A 19,634-nucleotide genomic window follows, 5' to 3' on the forward strand; every position below is an offset into this window, starting at 1 on the left:
AAATCTTGAAAGGGGTCCTCTAAACACAGAGAGAGCCTAAAAGTAACATAGACCAGAAAGGAACACAGACAATATACAGTAACAGCCACCTTACAGACAATACAATAGCACTAAATTCATATCTTTCAATAGTTACCCGGAATGTAAATGGGCTAAATGCCCCAATCAAAAGACGCAGGCTAACAGACTGGATAAAAAAACAAGACCCATCGATATGCTGTCTGCAAGAGACTCATTTTAGACCCAAAGACACCTCCAGATTGAAAGTGACGGGGTGGAAAACCATTTACCATGTTAATGGACACCAAAAGAAAGCTGAGGTGGCAATCCTTATATCAGACAAATTAGATTTTAAACCAAAGACTATAATAAGAGATGAGAAAGGACACTATATCCTACTTAAAGGGTCTATCCAACAAGAAGATCTAACAACTGTAAATATCTATGCCCCTAACATGGGAGCAGCCAATTATGTAAGCCAACTAATAACAAAAGCAAAGAAACACATCGACAACAATACAATAATAGTAGGGGACTTTAACACCCCCCTCACTGAAATGGACAGATCAGCTAAGCGAAAGATCAACAAGGAAATAAAGACTTTAAATGACACACTGGACCAAATGGACCTCACAGATATATTCAGAACATTCCATCCCAAAGCAACAGAATACACATTCTTCTCTAGTGCCCACGGAACATTCTCCAGAATAGATCCCATCCTAGGTCACAAATCAGGTCTCAACCAGTACCAAAAGACTGGGATCATTCCCTGCCTATTTTCAGGCCACAACGCTTTGAAACTAGAACTCAATTACAAGAGGAAAGTCGGAAAAGGCCCTTGGAAGCAAGGGCAAAAATGAACTATTGGGACTTCATCAAGATAAAAAGCTTTTGCACAGCAAAGGAAACAGTCAACAAAACCAAAAGACAACCAACAGAATGGGAGAAGATATTTGCAAATGACATATCAGATAAAGGGCTAGTATCCAAAATGTATAAAGAACTTATCAAACTCAACACCCTAAGAACAAATGATCCAATCAAGAAATGGGCAGAAGACATGAACAGACATTTTTCCAAGGAAGACATCCAAATGGCCAACAAACACATGAAAAAGTGCTCAACATCGCTCGGCATCAGGGAAATCCAAATCAAAACCTCAATGAGATACCACCTCACACCAGTCAGAATGGCTAAAATTAACAAGTCAGAAATGACAGATGTTGGCGGGGATGCGGAGAAAGGGGAACCCTCCTACACTGTTGGTGGGAATGCAAGCTGGTGCAACCACTCTGGAAAACAGTATGGAGGTTCCTCAAAAAGTTGAAAATAGAGCTACCCTATGATCCAGCAATTGTACTACTGGGTATTTACCCCAAAGATACAAATGTAGGGATCCGAAGGGGTACGTGCACCCCAATGTTTATAGCAGCAATGTCCACAATAGCCAAACCATGGAAAGAGCCAGGATGTCCATCAACAGATGAATGGATAAAGAAAATATGGTGTGTGTGTGTGTGTGTATATATATATATACACACACACACACACACACACACACACACACACACACACACACAAGATGGAATATTATGCAGCAATCAAAAGGAATGAAATCTTGCCATTTGCAACGATGTGACTGGAACTGGAGGGTATTATGCTGAGCAAAATAAGTCAAACAGAGAAAGACATGTATCATATGACCTCACTGATATGAGGAATTCTTAATCTCAGGAAACAAACTGAGGGTTGCTGGAGTGCGGGGGGTGGGAGGGATGGGGTGGCCGCGTGATAGACATTGGGGATGGTATGTGCTATGATGAGTGCTGTGAATTGTGTAATACTGTTGAATTACAGATCTGTACCTCTGAAACAAATAATACATTATATGTTTAAAAAAAAGAAGATGATAGTAGGAAGGGAAAAATGAAGGGGGGGAAATTGGAGGGGGAGATGAACCATGAGAGACTATGGACTCTGAGAAACAAACTGAGGGGGGTAGGGGGATGGGCTAGCCTAGTGATGGGTATTAAAGGGTGCACGTACTGAATGGAGCACTGGGTGTTATACGCAAACAATGAATCATGGAACATTATATCAAAAACTAATGATGTAATGTATGGTGTTTAACATAACATAAAAAAAGAAAACATATAGCAAACACTTGAAAGATAACAAACCAAGGAGTGACCTGCACATTTAGTAAAACTGTACAGTAATAAACTACCCGTCTTCATTCACTTAACATATACAGAACATCTTCTGCTATGTTGAAACTGTGCTAAACACTGAGAGTGTAGATATGAAAAAAATCAGCCACTGTGCTGAGTCGTCCCAGCACAGCAGAACAGCTTCAAGCAGATGATGATAGTTCCTATGTATAAGAGTGCTACAAGGAACAGAAAACTGCTTCAAGAGCAGGATTGATGGGGAAGATCAACCCAACCTGGAGGTGTGCAAGGAGGCAGAAAGGAAAGCTTCCCAGAGGAGGCAGTGCCTAATTATCAGGAAAGAGCAGGAGCGGAACAGGCATGGGGCTGTCAGGACTGAAGTGGCCCTGACTGCCTGCTGCCTAGAGAAGGGACGCCTGAGACGTACAGGGAAGGAGTGTGAAGCAGGTAACAGCCGCCGTAAGCCAAGTGTAAGCATTAGCAATGCCTAGGAATTTTAGGTTTTAGCCAGAGGGAGAATGGGCCATCCAGAAGGGTTTTAAGCAGAGGAGTGACAGATCTCATTTATATTTTAGAAAGATGAGTTTTTCAAAAAGTTAGAGGTGAACTTGAAACAGGAAAGACTGGGTGCTGGGACCAAGAAGAGAACCCTCAAGTATTCTGATAAGAAACAATGAAAAATGATGAGGGGCAGAACTCAGAAATGGAAAAGAGGGGACCTGCAACTAACTGTTTGCTGGAGGGGAAGGAGGGCCTTGGTTGATGTCTTCACCTCTTCCCACTGTTAAGAGGTCCAGCAGCAGAAAGAGCTGATCTAGAGATGATGAGAAAGTGAAAGTGATGAGCTTGCTTTCGGACTTGGTAAGCTGAAGAGGTCTCTGGAATGTTCCAATGGAGATGTCTACTAGGAAGGTTGATAAAAAGACCTTGAGCTCAGAGTAGAGAGATTAGGCTGCAGACAGATGCTGGAGGCACCAGTCAGTCTAATGAAATTGCTCAGAGAGAGTCTGAAGACAGTCTGGCAAGAATAGAGAAAGACAGAGTCCTGGGGCTATCAGCAGTGCAAGGTTTTGCAGAGGAAGAGAAGCCAATCCACAAAGGAAACTGAGGGCTACCAAACAGTAGTGGGATCAGAGATGCCACAGAAAGCCTCAGGAAGAGGGTTCAACAATGGAAGTACTACAGAAACATAGAATATAATACAGAGTGAATGCATCACAGATTCCCAACTACAGCTGACCCTTGAACAATGCGGGGATTGGGGTGCTGACCCCTGCACAACTGTAAATCCACATGTAACTCTGACTCCCCCAAAAGTTAACTACTAATAGCCTACTGCTGACCAGAAGCCTTACCAATAACATAAACAGTCGATTAACACATATTTTGTATGTTCTATGTTTTATATACTATATTCTTGCAATAAAGTAAGCTAGAGAAAAGAAAATGTTATTAAGGAAATAAGGAAAAGGAAATACATTTACAGTGCTGTGCTGTATTAACAAAATCCACATATAAGTGGAACTGCACAGTTCAAACCCATGTTGTTCAAGGGTCAAATGTATGGCATCAGAAGTGGCTTCAGTGAGAATAGTCTCAATGGGGGGATGAGAGCAGACTTCTCAGGATGAGAGATCAAGTGACACAATAACATAGAGCTATCTAGCATGGAATCTTTGAGGGAAGACAACTTTTTAAAAGCTGGGTTGCAAAGAGAAGAGTGATGGGGAGTTATTGTGGGGATTGTGATTTAGAGTTAGAGTGACCACACTGCTGGTTTAGTGCCTAATGTTCTAGCCTTACCCACAGACTCTCAAGAGATTATAATAATTTAGTTATCTTAAGATGGTTGAAATCTAGAAAATTAGAACCACAAGTAGTAAGTGATAATTATATGCAAGGCACTGAGTCAGATGTTATGAGGACACAAATAACTGAAACCATCTGTCTATAAGACACTTAAAACTTAGGATGTACATAAATGTGTGCATATGTGTGCAGGTGTGTGTATGTGTTTGCACCTGCATGGCCTGCCACGTAACAACTCCTTTATTTCTGAATATCTGGGATTGCTAAATTACTTCCACAAAGCTTGGCACAGCAAAACTAAGGCTTTTCTTTTCCCATGAGATAATTTTATACATATACACAAGGGGAAGTGCCCCAAATAAGAAAGGAAAAGTGGTCACTGGATGCCATCCTTCTCAGCCATTTTAGACAGAAGGTGGAGGCAGGCCAGTCAAGGGAGAAGCAGGAATCAGGCTGGTCCAGAGAGCTCAGCTCTTTTTGTCTAGTTCTTCTAAGACTGGGGAGAAAGGACAGGGCAGTGACATTTAGTTCACCAGCACTGGTCTAAGAACAGTAGGGGCAATATTGGAGTATTGTGCATTAATACCTTGAATAGAAAATAAAGAGATTTTATTGAAAAACCCTTCTGAGGAGCACCTGGATGGCTCAGTTAAGCGGCTGCTTTCAGATCAGATCATGATCCCAGGGTCCTGGAATCGAGCCCCACGTCAGGCTCCTGCTTCTCCCTCTCCTCCCCATCTGTGCTCTCTCCATCTCTGTCACTGTCTCTGTATCTCTCTCAAATAAGTAAAATCTTTAAAAAAATAAAAAGAAAAACCCTTTTGATATCTATCCCTTGGAATTCTGAAACTTCCAGTCACTGCTCTATAAAAAAAAATAATTGAAGTCTACAAATGTGAAAAGAAATCTCCACACATCTTTGTTTAAAAATGCTCCCAAAATGGGGCAATAAAAGACAGGTAACAAAAAATATGTAATATTATGTATATGTACTAAAGAATTGTGAGAGAGGTTAAAAGGTGTAATAGGGATTCAGAAAAAAAAAAAAAAACAATCCTGTCAGGGTTGATGGGAGGAAGACTTGCCAGACAAACCACTTGTTTCAGAGATGGGCCCTGAAGCATGCACAGGCCAGCCAGGGAATTGATGACCGGGCAGCGAAGACACTACAGAGGCACCTGTGGGAGCTATAAAGGGGTCACTGGTGCAGTTACTGAACAAGTATTTACTGAGCAGGCATTAGGTACCAAGCAGTAGTTTAGATATTGATGATACAGAATTCAGGAGGCAAAATTTTCTGTTCGTGAATTTGCAAATTTATGATGAACTCTTCTGGTGGCATTTTCTCACCTGACCTGATTAAGGATACTGATTATCACTCCTCGTCTAAGAATTCATGTTTCCCTGCAGAAATCCTTGCTGGGAATATAACATAATATATGGCACATGCCATATATGGCCATATATCCTTCTAAAATCCAAAAATACTGAAATTCCAAAAGTCATCTGGGCCCAAGAGTTTTGAAAAAGGGATTGTAGATCAAAAGCTCCAGATGCTATTGAGTGATCTTGAGAATGATAATTTATTGTTAAAAGTCATGTTTGTTCACTTAAAGTGGTAATCAAGCCACTAACTATGACCTCATGGATTTAGCTTTAATAAGTTCAACCAGTATAAAGGCCAGTGCTAGAACCACATGTATAGCACTCTCTCTTTTAAGTAATTACTTTACAAATAAAATGAGTACTTTTCACAGGTTAAAATTTAAAACACCATGCCAATTGTCCATTGGCCATGTCATTTCTTCAGGTTGGTGGCTGGTATGGTGATACTTAAGTTTAAGACCTAAATGACAAAAGGGAGTCAGTCCTATGAAGATAAAGGAGAATTACTGCCTAAGCAAAGGAAAAAACAGGCTTGAAGAGGTAAGGTGGAAGAACTTGGAAAGTTTGGGCAAGAAAAAGGCTCACTATGCTAAGGTGTAGCTGGAGAGAGGCCATGGGTGTACTCGTGAGTGGCGGGCAAAGTGCCAGGGCACCAGACTGGAGCCTACCCTGCACGGCATTGCACATTTTACTTAAGTTTAATAGGAAGATATTGCAAGGATCTTAAGATACAAATAGGATCTGACTTAAACTTTAAAAGGATATATTTGAGATATGAACTATAACCCAGTTTGGACATAGTAAGTATGTATATAGAAAAGTAACAGAATTTAAGGAAAAAAAGATTAATTATGGCCACATGTACGTAGAAAGCCTCAGATGACTATAATGGCTGTGATTTCAGAAAATAAAATACCTGTGGTCACATAAAATAGCTTTAATTTCATAATTTTGGTTTTTAGTTTTGATTTATGGCATCACTATATTGTTCACCTAAAGTGAACACTACACAATAAAAACCCAAAGGTGTTTAAAGATTAAACAATTTTATCACCATCTAATAAAAGCGTTACACAACTAAAAAAAAAGTGTTTAAAGCAATTAGGTAAAACAGTGAAGATTAACTCAAGCCTGTTAACAATTCACTGTACACCTACATATACATCCCAAAAGAATCTATGTCTAGGGGGGCCTGGGTGGCTCAGTCGTTAAGCGTCTGCCTTCGGCTCAGGTCATGATCCCGGGGTGCTGGGATCGAGCCCTACATCGGGCTCCCTGCTCTGCAGGAAGCCTGCTTCTCCCTCTGCCCACTCCCCCTGCTTGTGTTCCCTCTCTGGCTGTCTTTCTCTCTGTCAAATAAATAAAAATCTTAAAAAAAAAAAAAAAGAATCTATGTCTTATATAAACAAGACCATTTCTATATAAGACTACTTCTAGATAAAAATGTTACTAGGGAGCTTGGTTCTATGTATTCCACACTATTTCATACAAAGGAATAACTATCTGATCCATCAAAAAGTTTATTTGATTCAGCAAGCAATAGTTATTTTTAAAATACATATTATGAAGTGATTTAAGTGACTTTCATTTGATGTCACGAGATAATACTGGAACTGTGTCAGTCATCCTTCTGTGGTTCAATTTTCTTTGCTAAATTACTGTAATAATCATACTCCTACACATTTTTCTTCTATCTTTCACCTTGTCAACATTAATAATTAGGTCTTATACAGAAGTGACCAAATTTCTTATGTAAATTTCTTGATGATAGTCACAAAGTCATTGTATAAAACTGTCACTCATAGTCTATTCTATCTATGCAATAAAGACATATCCTGGGAAGCAAATATGCATTACTAAAATGATCAAATATTTTAAGGTATAATTAATTATTTTCTGGAATTTAAGAATAATTTTAAGCCTTAAGTTTGAATAATAAAAGGTACACTAAATTCCAAACTATCAAAAACGGGTGGGGCGCCTAGGTGGCTCAGTCGGTTAAGCGGCTGCCTTCAGCTCAGGTCATGATCCTGGGGTCCTGGGATCGAGCCCCACGTCCGGCTCCCTGCTCAGCAGAGAGCCTGCTTCTCCCTCTCCCTCTGCCTGCCACTCTGCCTACTTGTGCTCTCTCTCTATCTCTCTGTCAAATAAATAAAATCTTTAAAAAAAAATGGGTTTAAGCTAGTAAAAAGTTAAAATCAAACTAATGGGAAAAATATGAATTAAAAAAAAGCATTTTAAGAATACACTAATTGATAAAATCCGTATTTATTACTCTAGATGCACTGGACTACTTTTAGAGAACTTCAGTAACTTGAAACCATTTACCTGTTGGAGGCAGGCAGTCTTTCCAATCAAAATAGCCTGCATAAATTCCAGGTTCCAAGGAGCCCACGATAGGATCTGCTTTCAACTCAATGTAATTTTCAAAGAGTCTTTGGTCTAATTCTTTCAATGAGGCCATGCTAACCTATAAACACATAATAAAGAATAACTATGAGTTTTTTATTTGCGCATGAGGGAAAAAGTAAAATAATATAAATACTTCAGCATATTTTAAAAGTACCTATCAATTTTCCTACAGAAAAAAATGATTTTTATTTTATTTATTTTTCAGTAACGAAGACCATTTTCTGAACACAGCTTATTTAATAGGAATTAATCCCCATGTATGGACTACACATAGAAAGTTCAGCCCACGTGAACTGTGAGTTCCTGCTGGTAGTGGAAGTAGAACAGAATGGGGAAGGTAGCCTCAGTCCTACAAGTCTATGCCTGGTCTCACTGGCGCTCAAGAGGCCAAGAAGTTGCAGAGTAGGTGGGCAGAGTCCTAAATTTGGGAATAAAGAGTCTGTGAGCACAGGGGCCTCTGCAGTGGACTACTGGTGTCTGCTTCTATACCATATAGTCTAGGATCTATAAACAAGAATATATGTCATGCAGTGAAATTCAGCTGTAGAAAAGACAAACAACAACTTGAACTTAGAAAAATAATGAAAACCTCTAAGGAGACTAGTGTACAATACAAAACAAGACTTCATGGAGAGAACACACATGATTTTCAAAGCTAACAACTGAGTAGTTTAATTGGAGGAACCAATGGTCACTACGGAGACCGAAATTAAGTGCAACAAGTACTTCAAGACAGAGAGTAACAATGTAAAGAGGTGGAAATTATGAAGGAAGAGACTTAGAAGATAGACCCAGGAACTCTTATATGAAAGGAAACAGAAATTCAAGTAGAAGAATATGAACTGCCACAGAAGAGATAATAATTAAACAAGCAACAGAATAGGAATAAAATTTCTGGATCTAAAGACTGACTGCAATTTGAACAAACAGGTTTGCTGGGTTCTAGGCTAGATTTATGAGACACTGCAAAACTGTTAAAGTGCCTAATTTCTAAATAATTAAAAAAGAGAGAGAAAAAATTTTTAAGCTTCCAGCTTAAAAAAATGAATTACAAAGAAGAATCAGTCGGACATCAGATTTCTCAGATGCAGCACTGGAACTTAAAGTCACTGGAATAATATCCACAGGAATAAAAGGAATTCAACCCAAGAATCCTATATTGAGCCAAGATGTCATTCACTTAACAGAGTCTAAGAAACATATTTTTGGTTATACAAGGATTCAAAGAATATTTATCACTCATGTACTTGACAAAGGGCTGTATCCTAAAAATAAATACATCAGACTGAAAAGGATGAACAACTGAGGATAAGAGTAGCAGGCAGTGAACTTTTGAGTTCTCCTTCATCCCACTCTTTCTTTAATATTGAGAAACATAAACTTAGATGATTAGAGATACTCTAGACACGTGAAATAAAATACTAATACTTGAAAGAGAGGAGGCATCCAAAAATGAAATACTAATACTAGAAAAAGAGAAAATTAAACTCAAAGAAAAGCACCAATGCCAAAAGTGGGTTGTTTAAGGGGTTATTACAGTTTTATGTCAGTAAGTTTGATAATATAGAGGAAACTGAAAAACACAATTTCTAAAAATGTTACACATATCCTCTAATGCTTTCACATAAGCATTTAAGGAAGAAATTTCACACACAAACTTTTTCACAGAACAGAGCCTGAGAACACATCTCCAAAGGCAAGGGAAACAAAAGTGAAAATGAACTTTTGGGACTTCATCAAGATAAAAAGTTTCTGCACAGCAAAAGAAACAGTGAACAAAACAAAGAGGCAACCCACGGAATGGGAGAAGATATTTGCAAATGACACTACAGATAAAGGGCTGATATCCAGGATCTATAAAAAACTTCTCAAACTCAACACCCAAAAAACAAATAATCAAGTCAAAAAATGGGCAGAAGACATGAACAGACACCTCTCCAAAGAAAACAAACAAATGGCTAACAGACACATGAAAAAATGTTCCAAATCACTAGCCATCAGGGAAATTCAAATCAAAACCACACTGAGATACCACCTTACACCAGTTAGAATGGCAAAAATTGACAAGGCAAGAAACAACAAATGTTGCAGAAGTTGTGGAGAAAGGGGAACCCTCTTACACTGTTGGTGGGAATGCAAGTTGATACAACCACACTTTGGAAAACAGTGTGGAGGTGCCTCAAAAAATTAAAAATAGAGCTACCCTATGACCCAGCAATTGCAATCCTGGGTATTTACCCCAAAGACACAGATGTAGTGAAAAGAAAGGCCATATGCACCCCAATGTTCATAGCAGCAATGTCCGCAATAGCCAAACGGTGGAAAGAGCCGAGATGCCCTTCAACAGACGAATGGATAAAGAAGATGTGGTCCATATATACAATGGAATATTACTCAGCCATCAGAAAGGATGAATACCCAACTTTTACATCAACATGGATTGGACTGGAGGAGAATATGCTAAGTGAAATAAGTCAAGCAGAGAAAGTCAATTATCATATGGTTTCACTTATTTGTGGAACATAAGGAATAGCATGGAGGACATTAGGAGAAGGAAGGGAAAAATGAAGGGGGGAAAATCAGAGGGGGAGATGAACCATGAGAGACTATGGACTCCAGGAAACAAACTGAGGGTTTTAGAGGGGAGGGGGGTGGGAGGGATGGGTTTGCCCAGTGATGGGTATTGAGGAGGGCGAGTATTGCATGGACCACTGGATGTTATATGCAAACAATGAATTATGGAACACTACATCAAAAACTAATGATATACTGTATGGTGACTAACATAATAAAAAGGAAAGAAAGAAAGAAAGAGGAAAAAAAAGAAAAGAAAGAGAAGAAAGAGAAGAAAGAAAGAAAGAAAGAGAGAGAGAGAGAGAGAAAGAAAGAAAGAAAGAAAGAAAGAAAGAAAGAAAAGAAAGAAAGAAGAAAGAAAGAAAGAAAGAAAGAAAGAAAGAAAGAAAGAAAGAAAAGAAAGAAGAAAGAAAGAAAGAAAGAAAGAAAAGAAAGAAAGAAAGAAAGAAAGAAAGAAAGAAAGAAAGAAGAAAGAAAGAAAGGAAAGAAAAGAAAGAAAGAAAGAAAGAAAGAAAGAAAGAAAGAAAAAGAAAGAAAGAAAGAAAGAAAGAAAAAGAAAGAAAGAAAGAAAGAAAGAAAGAAAGAAAGAAAGAAAGAAACAGAGCCTGAGAACATTTCCTACTTTTTTTAATGAAATAAGCAAAACCTGATGTCAAAACCTGACAAGAATATTGCAATAAAAGAAAATTATAAACCAATAGCACTCATGAACAAAAACATAAAAATCTTAAACTATTGGCAAATTGAACCTACAAGTAAATAAAAAGAATATGTTATAAAGAAGTGGAATTCTTTTAATAGATGACAAAAAAAAGGACTTGATAAATATCCCCTCCCACCACTTAAGACTGTACTAGAGATCCCAGTCCATGCAATATAGTAAGCAAAAAACATCATGAAATTAGTAAAACTGTCTTTTCAAGACATACTCTAAAGCTATAATAATATATGTATACCAATAGCACAATATTAACACAATACTTAATAAAAGACAGATCACAGACCTGAATGTAACAGCTAAAACTACAAAGCCTCTGGGAAAAAAGTATTCAGGATACTGGAGCAGTAAAGATTTTGACAGGACAAAAAAGGCATTAAACATTTTTAAAAATGATAAATTATATCTCGTCAGATTTAAAAATTTCTACTCAAAAGACAGCATTGTAAAAACAAAACAGCAAGCCAGAGACTGGGAGGAAAAATATATATCTGACAAAGAACTCATGTACAGATTTCCAAAAATCACTAATAGAAAGGTAAACAGTCCAAGTAAAACATAGGCAAATGAATTGAAGAGGCACTTCCAAAAAGAAAATATCTGAATATGAGTATGTAAATCTGTAAGAAAAAGGGCTTAACATCATTTTATCAGAGTAAGCCAATGAAAGCAACAGAATTGGCTAAAATAAAAAAGAATGATAACATTAAGTGTTCGTAAGGACAACATGGAGCAACTGGAATACTCATACACTGGTATAAAATGAGAAATAAAATGAGGTACGCACTCTGGAAAACTATTCAGAATTCCTAATTAACTTATTCCATTGACCAGCAATTCCAAGATGAGAGAGTACAAATGTCCACAAAAGACTTTCACAGCGATGTTCACAAAAAGTTTATTCCTAAAAACCTTAAACTGGGGTGCCTGGGTGGCTCAGTGGGTTGAGCGTCTGCCTTTGGCTCAGGTCACGATCTCAGAGTCTTGAGAATGAGCCCTGCATTGGGCTCCCTGCTCAGCAGTGAGCCTGCTTCTCCCTCTCCCTCTGCTTGACACTCTCCCTGCTTGTGCTCTTTCTCTGCCAAATAAATAAATAAAATCTTAAAACAAAACAACAACCTTAAACTGGAAAAAATCCAGTGTCTGTTACCATGAGGCTGATTAAACAAATCTGAGTTATCCAAACTCAGCAATAAAAGAAAACAAATTACTTCTAAACACAACAATTTGGATGAATCTCAAAATTACTAAGGTGAAGCAAAAAGCAGCTAGACACAAAAGATTACTAACTGTATGGTTCCATTTTCCATGAAGTTAAAGAACAGGCAAGACTAATGTATGCTGACAGAAATCAAAAGAGTGGTGAGAAGGGTGCCTACTGACTGGAATGGGGCATGAGGGAAATATATCTTGAGGAAGGTGGTGGATACTGGGATGTATATATGCATTAAAAGTCACCTATTTGTACACTGAAGATTTGTGTTTTACTGTATGTAATTCATTCTCTAATTTTTAAAAAAAATGGTTGAAAATAAATGAATGGGCAGACAGATACTAGGCAAATGAAACAGAGAATGGAGTGGCAGTATTAATGTCTGACAAAGCAGAATGAAGGTCAAGAGTACCTCATAAACTTTGTTCTAAGAATTCAAAAAAGATAATTTATGAAACTTATGTAGTACATTTAAAGTACATCATAAATTCCCTCAGCTATCATTATTATATTATTATTATTTATTTCAACATGCCCAATTTTCACTAAAGCCTTGCTCACACTAGCTAATGAATACAGATGTTAGCTAAGTTTGCTTGACCCCTACTATGCAAGGATAAGGTCTGTTCATTAAAGCACTATCTAATAGTGATGAATGAAAGTTAAATGAAAAAAAAAATTCTAGGAAATCACAGTCTAGTAGGGAAGAAAGGCAAGGAAACACTGATAAAATGTTCAAAGAACATCGCTGTTAAGGCAGAGAGGGAGTGCTTATGGGGTACTTCTAAGGGCACTGAGAAAGGCTTTCTTAAGGAAAAAAAGGTGCTAATTCAGTAATTATGCAATCAGAAATAGATGTACTCACTAAATTCCTACATATGAAAACTGAGGAGCACCTTTTAAAGTACTTCAAGTAGTTGGTAATAATTTACAGAAATATAGAATACATTAGGAGGTAGCATTTCAGATGCAGGAGCAAATAATACTGATGATAATTTATCATTATATCTTCTTAGGCAGCAATATACATATCAAAAGATATTCTGACAACATACAGCCTGACCTGTATAGCAGCAAGTGTGCATGCCAGACAGGTGCTGAAAAACACACACCTAAGTAGATGTCTCATCTCCTCAATTTCTATACAGTTGTCTTCAACTCACTCAAAACAGTTAAAGAAAAAATCATTAATTTTAATGTTCCAAATTTATATTTTCTAATTTACTATTTTAAAAACTTTTTGTTGAAAATGCTTCTTAAAAAGTATGTTTCTGAGAAAGAAAAAAAAATTTTTTAAATTAATTTCATTTCAAAGATGACAGAAAGAGTACATTGAACTGAGTGACCTCTATGGAAACAAAATCATCAAACTATAATTAGAACATCTATCCAAGTGAATATGGATTCAGTCAAATTAATATACTTTTTAAAATTTTTTACAAATGGATGGCCAGACAAATGGCAAACTGACATTACTTTGTGTTATTGAAACATAACTTGTCAAATGTGGACAAAATAAATGCCAAGTAAATAATTAATTTTTAAAAATAAACTCTTAATCCCTGGTAGAGGTGGCACTATTAAAACAAAACAAAACAAAAACAGTATAAAACAGGATATACTGTCACCCTGAAATAGAAAGACAGACAATGTCTCTAGCACTTAGTGAGAGCCATCATTCCTCACTTCCCTCACCTTCCACTGTGATTCTAACCTGGTGACTTAGTACTAATCTTTATCATTCCCCGAACTTTTCTTTTTCTGTGAATTTTTTATAATCAACTTAACTGTCTCACATCTCATTATTGAGGCTTCTCATAACTGCTCCAATCTTCTTCTTAATAGGGATAGTCTTTTATTTGACTATAGACTGTATGTGATTTGGCGACCTACATAGAACGATCTAAGGGGCATGGAAAAACTTTACTGCCACTACCTCCTACACTGATATTTGAAATTATACCATTCCAGAGTAAGTTAATCATTTTCCTTTACTTAGTAACAAAAACCAAAGTTTCTGGAAATGAAAAAGAACTGGAATAAAATGGCAAAAGACAGCAAATTTCAACAAGATAAGATACAAATGAAGAAAAAGTCAATGTGAAAAAGAGCTGAATGAATTATTCTGAATCATTACAGAGAATTAAAGATGGGTAGGGGAAACATGAACGAAAAATATAAGAGATGTGGAGAACAGAGTGAGAAGGTCTAACATATATCCCAAAGGAGGTCTTGAAGGAGAGAAAAGAGTGAATAGGAAAGAATAAATATTGAAAGAGGTAAGAGCTGAGATTTTCTAGACCTGATTAAAGATATCAATCAGTTGGGAAAAAAGGCCAACAAAATACACCAAGAGACACATTATGGTGGAACTATGAAATATTAGAGACAAAATAAAAAACATCTAAAAAGCAGCCAAAGAAAGACTTTAATATATATCTCTCAGTAATTGACAAATTAAAGACCAAAACACACAAAAGTAATGGATATAGAAGACTGAACAACAAAATTCACAAACTTCATCTATCATACATGGAATGTGGTATTCAAAACTAAAGGACGTAGTATCTTCAAGCAAGGGAGAACATTTAAGAAACTCATCATGTATCAGCCTGGAAAGCAAGTCTCAACAAAGTCAAAAACATGACATTCCTTGACCTCAGCATAAATAAATTAGAAATCTCTAACAAAGAGAAAACTAATTCCCAACATGGAAACTAATTGCTACCCACCCACCCACCCATAATTTGGAAATTTAAAAGCACACTCCTATATAGCTGTGTGTCAAAGAAAAACTCACAATTAAAATTAGAAAATACAGAAGGAGGAGCAAGATGGCGGAGGAGTAGGCGACCTAAATTTCATCTGGTCCCAGGAATTCAGCTAGATAGGGATCAAACCATTCTAAACACATAAGAACTCAACAGGAGAATGAAGAAAAGAATAGCAGCAACTCTCTGAACAGAAAAGCGACCACTTTCTGGAAGGTAGGACGTGTGGAGAAGTGAATCCGAGGCGATATTCAGGAAGACCGACAGTGGGGGAGGGGGCCTCCATCAGCCGCTACTGGCAAGTGATACAGCAGCAGAGCAAAAAATCGGAACTTTTAGAAGTTGGCTCTGCTGAGGAATGTCGTTCCAGTGACTAAGTCGGGGGTGGAACCCTCGCTGGGACAGTGTGGTCTCAGGACCCTCGGGGTCACAGAAAGACCGGGGATACCTGAGTGTGGCAGAGGTGCGAGGTATCAGAGCGGGGATCCGGCTGCAGGGAAGGAGCCAAGGAGTGGGCTCTCAGCTCGGGGTTGCCATAAACTGTGATCCGCAGCACAGTTGGGCCACTGCTCTTCCAGCAGGGACCCAAAAATTGGCAGATCCGGGGAGACTCCCCTTCCTCCCCCAGGAGGAGCAGAGCGGGAGCACACTGCAGGGATCTGCTGGGCTTGGAGACTGCAAACGGGGTCGTGAGCCAAGACAGAAACGTTGAGTCACTGGCCGGGTGTGGGCGGAGACCAGGGAGATGGGAGTGACTGACTGCTTTTCTCTGGGGGCTCACTGAGGAGTGGGGCCCCAAGTTCTTGGCTCCTCCGGGTGGAGACTGGGAGGCCGCCATTTTCACTCTCGTCCTCCAACGCTGTACAGAAAGCTTGCAGGGAACAAAAGCTCCCAAAAGCAAACCTGAGCAGATTACTTAGCTTGGACCTGGCAAGGGTGGGGCAATTCCGCCTCTGGCAAAGACATTTGGGAACCACGGCAACAGGCCCCTCCCCCAGAAGATCAGCAAGAACAGCCAGCCAAGACCAAGTTTACCGATCAATGAGAACGGCAGAACTCCAGCGCTAGGGGAATATGGCACATAGAATTCATGGCTTTTTTTCCATGATTCTTTAGTCTTTTAAAGTTAAATTTTTTTTAACTTCTTTTTTTGCATTTTTCTTTTTCCCTTTTTCCACCAACATCATAATCCCTTTTTTAAAAAATCTTTTTTATTTTTCATTTTTAGAGTCATATTCTATGCCTTCATAGTAGTGAACCTTATATTTAGTATATATATATATAAGTTGTTCTCTCTTTAAAATTTTGAGATACAGTTTCTTCTAACAGACGAAAATATACCCTGAATCTCTAGTGTATGGCTTTGTTCTAGTCTCCTGGCTGATCACATTCTCTCCCCATTTTTTTTTTTAAATCCTCATCTTTCTTTTTTCAACCAACTTCTTATCAATTCCTTTTATAAAATCTTCTATAATTTTCATCTTTACACTCATATTCCATCCCTTCATTGTATTAACCCCTATTTTTGAACATATATAAGTTTTACTTTCTTTAAAATTTTCAGAGGCACTTTCTTCTAGTAGACCAAAATATGCCCAAAATCTAGTGTGTGGCACTGATCTATGTACCAGCCTGATCATATTTGATCATATTTTGTTTTTTGTGTTTTTGTTTTCATCTTTTTTTCTTTCTTTTTCTTTTTTCTTTCTTTCCCTTTCTTTCCCCCCGGTATCAGGTCTCTTCTGATTTGTTTAGTGTATATATTTCTGGGGTCATTGTAACCCTGTTAGCATTTTGTTGTCTCATTCATCTATTCTTCTCTGGACAAAATGACAAGATGGAAAAAATCACCACAAAAAAAAGAACAAGAGGCAGCACCAACTGCCAGGGACCTAATCAATACGGACATTAGTAAGATGTCGGAACTAGAGTTCAGAATGACAATTTTAAAGATACTAGCTAGGCTTGAAAAAAGCATGGACGATATTAGAGAAACACCTTCTGGAGAAATAAAAGAACTAAAACCTAACCAAGTCAAAATCAAAAAGGCCATTAATGAGGTGCAATCAAAAATGGAGGCTCTAACTGCTAGGATAAATGAGGCAGAAGAGAAAATTAGTGATATCGAAGACCAAATGATGGAAAATAAAGAAGCTGAGACAAAGAGAGATGAACAACTACTGGATCACAAGGGCAGAATTCGAGAGATAAGTGATACCATGAGACGAAACAATATTAGAATAACTGGGATCCCAGAAGAAGAAAGAGAGAGAGGGGCAGAAGGTATGTTGGAGCAAATTATAGCAGAGAACTTCCAAACAGGCATCAAAATCCAGGAGGCACAGAGAAGCCCCTCAAAATCAATAAAAATAGGTCAACACCCTGACATTTAATAGTAAAACTTACGAGTCTCAGAGACAAAGAGAAAATCCTGAAAGCAGCTCGGGACAAGAGATCTGTATCCTACAATGGTAAAAACATTAGATTGGAAACAGACCTATCCACAGAGACCTGGCAGGCCAGAAAGGACTGGCAGGATATATTCAGAGCACTAAATGAGAAAAATATGCAGCCAAGAATACTATATCCAGCTAGGCTGTCATTGAAAATAGAAGGAGAGATAAAAAGCTTCCAGGACAAACAAAAACTAAAGGAATTTGCAAAAATGACACCAGTCCTACAAGAAATATTGAAAGGGGTCCTCTAAACAAAGAGAGAGCCTAAAAGTAACATAGACCAGAAAGGAACACAGACAATATACAGTAACAGTCACCTTATAGGCAATACAATGGCACTAAATTCCTATCTTTCAATAGTTACCCGGAATGTAAATGGGCTAAATGCCCCAATCAAAAGACACAGGCTATCAGATTGGATAAAAAAACAAGACCCATTGATATGCTGTCTGCAAGAGACTCATTTTAGACCCAAACACATCTCCCGATTGGAAGTGAGGGGGTGGAAAACAATTTACCATGCTAATGGACACCAAAAGAAAGCTGGGGTGGTAATCCTTATATCAGACAAATTAGATTTTAAGACAAAGACTATAATAGGAGATGAGAAAGGACACTATATCCTACTTAAAGGGTCTCTCCAACAAGAAGATCTAACAACTGTAAATATCTATGCCCCTAACATGGGAGCAGCCAATTATATAAGCCAATTAATAACAAAAGCAAAGAAACACATCGACAGCAATACAATAATAGTAGGGGACTTTAACACCCCCCTCACTGAAATGGACAGATCAGCTAAGCAAAAGATCAACAAAGAAATAAAGACTTTAAATGATACACCGGACCAAATGGACTTCACAGATATATTCAGAACATTCCATCCTAAAGCAACAGAATACACATTCTTCTCTAGTGCCCATGGAACATTCTCCAAAATAGATCATATCCTAAGTCACAAATCAGGTCTCAACTGGTACCAAAAGACTGGGAGCATTCCCTGCCTATTTTCACACCACAATGCGTTGAAACTAGAACTCAATCACAAGAGGAAAGTCGGAAAGAACTCAAATACATGGAGGCTAAAGAACATCCTACTAAAGAATGAATGGGTCAACCAGGAAATTAAAGAAAAATTTAAAAAATTCATGGAAACCAATGAAAATGAAAACACAACTATTCAAAATCTTTGGGATGCAGCAAAGGCAGTCCTAAGAGGAAAGTATATAGCAATACAAGCCTTTCTCAAGAAACAAAGGTCTCAAATACACAACCTAACCCTACACCTAAAGGAGCTGGAGAAAGAACAGCAAATAAAGCCTAAACCCAGCAGAAGAAGAGAAATAATAAAGGTCAGAGTAGAAATTAATGAAATAGAAACCAAAAGAACAGTAGAACAGATCAACGAAACTAGGAGCTGGTTCTTTGAAAGAATTAACAAGATTGATAAACCCCTGGCCAGACTTATCAAAAAGAAAAATGACCCAAATAAATAAAATCATGAATGAAAGAGGAGAGATCACAACCAACACCAAAGAAATATAAACAATTCTAAGACCATATTATGAGCAACTTTATGCCAGCAAATTAGATAATCTGGAAGAAATGGATGCATTCCTAGAGATGTATCAACTACCAACACCGAACCAAGAAGAAATAGAAAACCTGAACAGACCCATAACCACTAAGGAAATTGAAGCAGTCATCAAAAATCTCCCAACAAACAAAAGCCCAGGGCCAGATGGCTTTCCAGGGGAATTCTACCAAACATTTCAAGAAGAATTAATACCTATTCTTCTGAAACTGTTCCAAAAAATAGAAATGGAAGGAAAACTTCCAAACTCGTTTTATGAGGCCACCATTACCTTGATCCCCAAACCAGACAAAGACCCCAGCTAAAAGCAGAATTACAGACCAATATCCTTGATGAACATGGATGCAAAAATTCTCACCAAAATACTAGCCAAGAGGATCCAACAGTACATTAAAAGGATTATTCACCACGACCAAGTGGGATTTATCCCTGGGCTGAAAGGTTGGTTCAACATCTGCAAATCAATCAATGTGATACAATACATTAATAAAAGAAAGAACAAGAACCATATGATCCTCTCAATAGAT

At 37.8% G+C, this 19,634-nt stretch overlaps 1 protein-coding gene across 4 annotated transcripts in view; it reads right to left on the reverse strand.

The window, feature by feature from the left end:
* Positions 1-19,634, reverse strand: part of EXOC2 (exocyst complex component 2) — a 260,110-nt gene that overhangs the window by 76,657 nt on the left and 163,819 nt on the right. For all 4 annotated transcript variants that reach the window (XM_032424947.1, XM_032424944.1, XM_032424945.1 and 1 more), the window contains one exon: positions 7,698-7,839. In XM_032424947.1, the coding sequence (XP_032280838.1) occupies positions 7,698-7,839 (142 nt within the window). The remainder of the gene's footprint in view (positions 1-7,697; positions 7,840-19,634) is intronic.

The sequence above is a fragment of the Phoca vitulina genome, unplaced genomic scaffold (genome assembly GCF_004348235.1).
Source record: "Phoca vitulina isolate PV1807 unplaced genomic scaffold, GSC_HSeal_1.0 scaffold31, whole genome shotgun sequence".
Taxonomy (NCBI): domain Eukaryota; kingdom Metazoa; phylum Chordata; class Mammalia; order Carnivora; family Phocidae; genus Phoca; species Phoca vitulina.